Raw genomic sequence first — 5258 nt, forward strand, 5'->3', positions numbered from 1 at the left:
TCTATCCTATGACAAGCCAACTAAATCCAACTCTACTCGAATAGTTAATAGGGTAACCAATAATCCAATTTCATTATAAGCTTGATTCTCATTTTATCGATCTCAATATCATCAATTCATCAATCAAAATATCATTTCATACATAGCGTAGCATGATTCATCTCAATTCCAAGAAAATTTCACAATTCCACAAAGTTATACTATTTTCATTTTTATTCAATTTAATCCTTTATCTCAATAATCAATCAAATTCATACCAATATGATTCGATCAATCATAATCAACTACCAATTCATTAAATATCTCAAATTGCAATTCAACATATTCAATTTCTCAGTCAATTTATCATTTCTTTATGATTTAGTTTAAATCTCACCTTTTGTACCAAATTGCAAACAATTCAAATTACTATCAAACATACACAAATTCATAATTCAAATATATAAAATTTAAATACAATCATACCGTATGAGCTTACTTGAAAAATCAACAATTAAGTTAGAATTTCAAGGACTATTTAACAATTTTATCTTTTACCCGATTATTTCTGATTTGGTCTAATTTTCGATCTATACAATTATGCAATTCAATTTATAAATTCCAAACATTTTATAACATCTTATTATAAGTATGAATCAGCTTAATTTTTATTTTTCTAATGTCACCTAAATTTTTTCATTTTATTCAATTTAGTCCCTAAAATCAAATATGCAATATCTTTCAAATTTGAGCTTCGATTTCGAAACCAATCTCAATTACATCCTTTCAAAACTTTCTAATATCAATAATTATAGAAATTTTACATAAATTTCAAAATTTATACATTTTAGTCATTATGTTCAAAAACTAGCAATTAAACTTTACAAACTAGTCCTTTTTCGTTTCTAAGTTTAAAATCTAACAATTTAGAACTAATGTCTTCAAGCATTCATCAATGACAAGTTTTATAAATTTTAACAATTTTGTAAATTGATACATGGGCTAGCTAAACCAAGCTCCCAAGACCTCAAAACATAATTAATTTAATTAACTATTATTTAATTAAAATTAAACTTAATTAACAAAGTGGATGGCCTCCACCATCGTTTGGCCATAAATATATGGTTCAACTACTCATTGATCCTTCAATTAATTAAAAATCTATAGCGATGAGTTTTTACAATTTAGTCTTCTTACCTTAATTAACTATGATCAATTTGAAAAAACTGATAGACCAAACTTTAATTAACCTTTATACTAACCTCGTAAATATTAAATAATAATATTTACGGACTCGAACATCAAAAATAGGTTCTAAAACCGTCGTTTCCGATGCCACTGAAAAATGGGTTATTACAATTAATCTCAATCAATCAAATAAATCTCAACCTAACTATATTTGTTGCCAAAATTTGTCAATCCAAACATGGCAGTTTTTCAAAGCAACCAATGCTACAAGCAGTTGGCACTGGTCCAAGCCCTGAATGAAAAATGCCTCAATAAAAATATTAATTCAAGTTTGAACATGGATGTTAAGCTTGTTTGACATGTTTAAAATCAAGTGAAGTTTATGCTTGATGCATATATTGAATGGTTGGTAGAAAATTTTGAAATAGGTAGCAAATTGTGCTTTTTTGCCAAAAATAAAAGTCACGTCTCGACAACCAACCTCTCTCGTTGCAATATCGGTCGACAGTAAGTGACGTCACAATATCGAACAGCACAATGTCATGACATGGCGATGTCACGACATGGAAGAGATGACATCACAACATTTTCTTAAACTTCTAAAACTTTGCAATTTGGTCATGTTTTGTGTTCAGGTTGGCAAAAAAAGCTTTCGTAAGCTCGTATAAAACCCAGAAATGATTGTTTAAGCATAAAATAAATGTAATTGACATTGGATTACGTGTGTGAATGATTATTGATTGTGTATTTGTATGTAGTTGTTTCGGCAGCCAATATAGTATCCCGTAGCTCGGACCCAAAGATCGGTCAAGCGAGGGTGTTACATCTTTCATCAACTAGGAATATCTTCCATTCAATAAGCTTGATTCAATATTCTCCTTAGTTTTAAGGATATTAATTGTTTTGATCCAATCCCAATAAATCTTCAAGATATCATCCAAGAATAGATTGGATATCAAGGATGGACCGGTATGAATCTCAGTAACCAAATAAATCTCAGCCCAATTATATTTTTTGTCAAAATTTGTCAATCAAAACATGACATTTTTTCAAAGCAGCCAGTGCTAAAAGTAATTCACACTGGTCCAAGCCCCAAATGAAAAACGTCTCAATAAAAATATTAATTCAAACTATAAGATAGCTTATTATTTATTTTATTTTATTTTATGCATTTATTTATGTAAAATAAAAGGGTTAAAAATTAAAAATATTTTATGAAATCAATATAATTAGATAATGTTTTGGTAATTTTCATGTTCGTTTTCTAGTTCATGTTTGGGATTCGTGACTGTCCTTCCTAATAAGGTCTACTCCAAGATTCAAACCAGCATCTTCCCTTGAAAATGTAATATATTTTACCATTACACTTAGCCCTTCTTGATAATATAATTAAATAATATTATAGTTAAATATAGATCTAAAAAATACTTTTATTATTTTATTTTCATTTATTTATAAAATAATAAGGGAATAATGAAAAGGAATAAGGAAAAAAAGTTAAGAACAAACCATTGTTGCAATCAAATGGTTACACATATCACCCATTGATATCTAATAGAAAAGTTATCGGAATGACTAAAATGATTTTAATTGTTTAAGAATTTAATTAAAATGCCTTAAATTTTAAAAAATATAATTAAATTTCAACTTATAATTTGAAAATCTCTAATACAATTAACCCATTATGATAACTTTTTTTAGGGGAGAGGTACCTTGGATTTAAACTTGAGACTAAATGTCAATTGAAAACTTGAATGAATCTTTTTATCACCATTAATTATGATAATTTAAAAAGAAAAATCGACATAGATAAAAAATGAAATAATAGAGGGATGAAGAGGATTAAGGTTCCCTTTAGATGAACGGTAGTTGTAGTATAATGAAATCTTTTACTTCATAGGTAAAATAAATAATCTTATTGTTATCGTTGTTTTTAACCTTACTGAAAGTAAATGTATCGCTCATCCAAAAACATCCTAAATATAATAATGTGAGATAAGTTAACGAAAGAAAGAGAATTAGTGGAAAGGTAAGGGCACCCAAATTTTGGTGTAAAAGTTCAATGTTTTGGTGCATTCATATCTAAATCTCAACACCCACAAAATGTCAAACCCCAATTCTCCTTGCAGCCTAACTTTTAAACTTTCTCCCCCGATTCCCCGTCTTCACTTGCCCCACCATCATTCCACACTCATTTACTACTGTTTTTCAACACCGTAATTGATTTCGTGATATTTGTTTTCCATTTTACTAAAATTACATAAATATATTGTTTTTATATGTGGCGTCATATTAGATTATTATGCATCCATTATGTTTTTTTAGTTCATTATATACCATATCCATTATGTTGATGATGTATGAAAAAAATGGTGAAAATGATTCATAAATTTTTATATCTGACAGTTCAAATATTATATTATGCTATTTTATTAATTTTACATAAAATTATAGAAATGCAAAATTACTGTCATAACAATATAATTTATTTTATAAAATTAATAATATTTTAATAATTTTTGTATTGTGTTAATGCTTAAATCACTCATAGTGCTAATTTAATGAAGTATAATATAGATAGATAAATGGAACTTTATGCACAGATCCATTACTGCTCTACATATAATTCATGTAATAAATAAATTATATTTTTAGTTAAAAATATTATTCTCACTCTAGTGTGAGATAAAAGGAATTATTAACACAAGCATAGTGTATCAATATTATTATTCTTATTGTGTATGTTAGTCTCCTACTAGTATAAATAAGTTATTAGGGGAGAGTTTATGACGAGTCACCCCATCTCTCTCTTTCCTGGAACAATTTAATTTCTCCTCCCTCTTCCTTTATTTCATTGCCATGAATTCCAGGAGCAGATCATCAGATGAAAATGAATGTCCTGAAGAGAGCAGCTGGACTTTGTATTTTCAAGATTTCTCAAATAAAAACACCATTGATGATCTTATGAACCAAAACAGCTCCTCCATTCTTTCTCACATCAGTCATCACACCCCCGATGCTGCCTGTTCTGCCGCTGGACCACTTCCTTCTTTAGATCATACACGTTTGAGTTTCAAGAAGAGAAAGATCAAAGGACCATCATCTGGCTTCATTGATCATGATTTGGAAGATACTGCTACTTCTCCTGCAAATAGCCCCAAGGTTACCTATACATTTTTACTTCAAATTTTTTATTATAATTTTAAATATGTAAAACTTTTATTTTTATAGGTTTATAACCTGGGGAACCAGTTTGATAAGCAGAAAGATGATGCCATGGGGATATCACAGGTAAGGAATCAAATTTTTTATTTTTGTTTTAAAAGAATCCTTGGTTTTGATTAAGTATGGCCGTTGTTCCAGGAGATGAAAGGGAGTGGTTCGGGGAAGACAAATGATGAAGTGGGGTTTATTGAAGGAGAAAATGTTGGCCATAAACTAAAGAAAAAGGGTCTTTGTTTGGTTCCTTTGTCTATGGTACTTCATTATTTAGGTTGACTCCAATTTTATTTATATAAATTGCAGACAATTATTGTTGCTGTGGAAAATATCATATTTACATCTCTCATTCCTCTTTGTTTTTTTTTTCAACAATTTTGTTTAGTATTTTGCTGTGTGTCCTTGCGACGAGAGAATCGAGTATTTATAAGATATACCGTTCATCGAAATGGCGTCCTTGGTAAGCTCCATGTATGTTGACACGTATATTGTTCTAACTTAACATGTGTTCGCCTGTCAACTCGCTTGACTTTGCATCCTCTGCCTGCGAACACCGAGAAATATTCGAACTTAGCTTGCAAGCCCTCCCTACGAACCCTTAATGTATCCACCTTGTAAGGCCTAGACTCGAGTTGCGGGTTGACATTTCGAGTTATATCCAGATTTCGAATTAGTAACGACAAGTACCATAACAAAATTGGAGTAAAATTTTTTTTTAAAAAATTCAGTGTTGGATGTTTAAAAAAAATTATTTGGTAAATAAATTAGAAATTTTTAAAGAAATTCTGAAAAGAGATTTTAACTAACTCAAATTTTATATATTTTTATAAATATAATGATATTCATATTACGTAGTTTTATAATTATCTTTT

General features: G+C 29.0%; 1 protein-coding gene across 2 annotated transcripts; it reads left to right on the plus strand.

The window, feature by feature from the left end:
• The first annotated feature begins 3963 nt into the window (after window positions 1-3963).
• Window positions 3964-4715, plus strand: LOC107919691 (vascular-related unknown protein 4). 2 transcript variants are annotated; one of them, XM_016849087.2, is made up of 3 exons: window positions 3964-4329; window positions 4399-4458; window positions 4531-4715. In XM_016849087.2, the coding sequence occupies exons 1-3, from the start codon at window positions 4027-4029 to the stop codon at window positions 4663-4665; spliced, it is 498 nt and encodes a 165-aa protein (XP_016704576.1). In that variant the 5' UTR covers window positions 3964-4026; the 3' UTR covers window positions 4666-4715. The 2 variants fall into 2 exon arrangements, with proteins under 2 accessions (XP_016704576.1, XP_040964993.1); XM_041109059.1 differs by having other exon boundaries at window positions 4420-4458.
• The last annotated feature ends 543 nt before the right edge of the window (window positions 4716-5258 follow it).

This window comes from Gossypium hirsutum, chromosome D13, assembly GCF_007990345.1.
Source record: "Gossypium hirsutum isolate 1008001.06 chromosome D13, Gossypium_hirsutum_v2.1, whole genome shotgun sequence".
Lineage (NCBI taxonomy): Eukaryota > Viridiplantae > Streptophyta > Magnoliopsida > Malvales > Malvaceae > Gossypium > Gossypium hirsutum.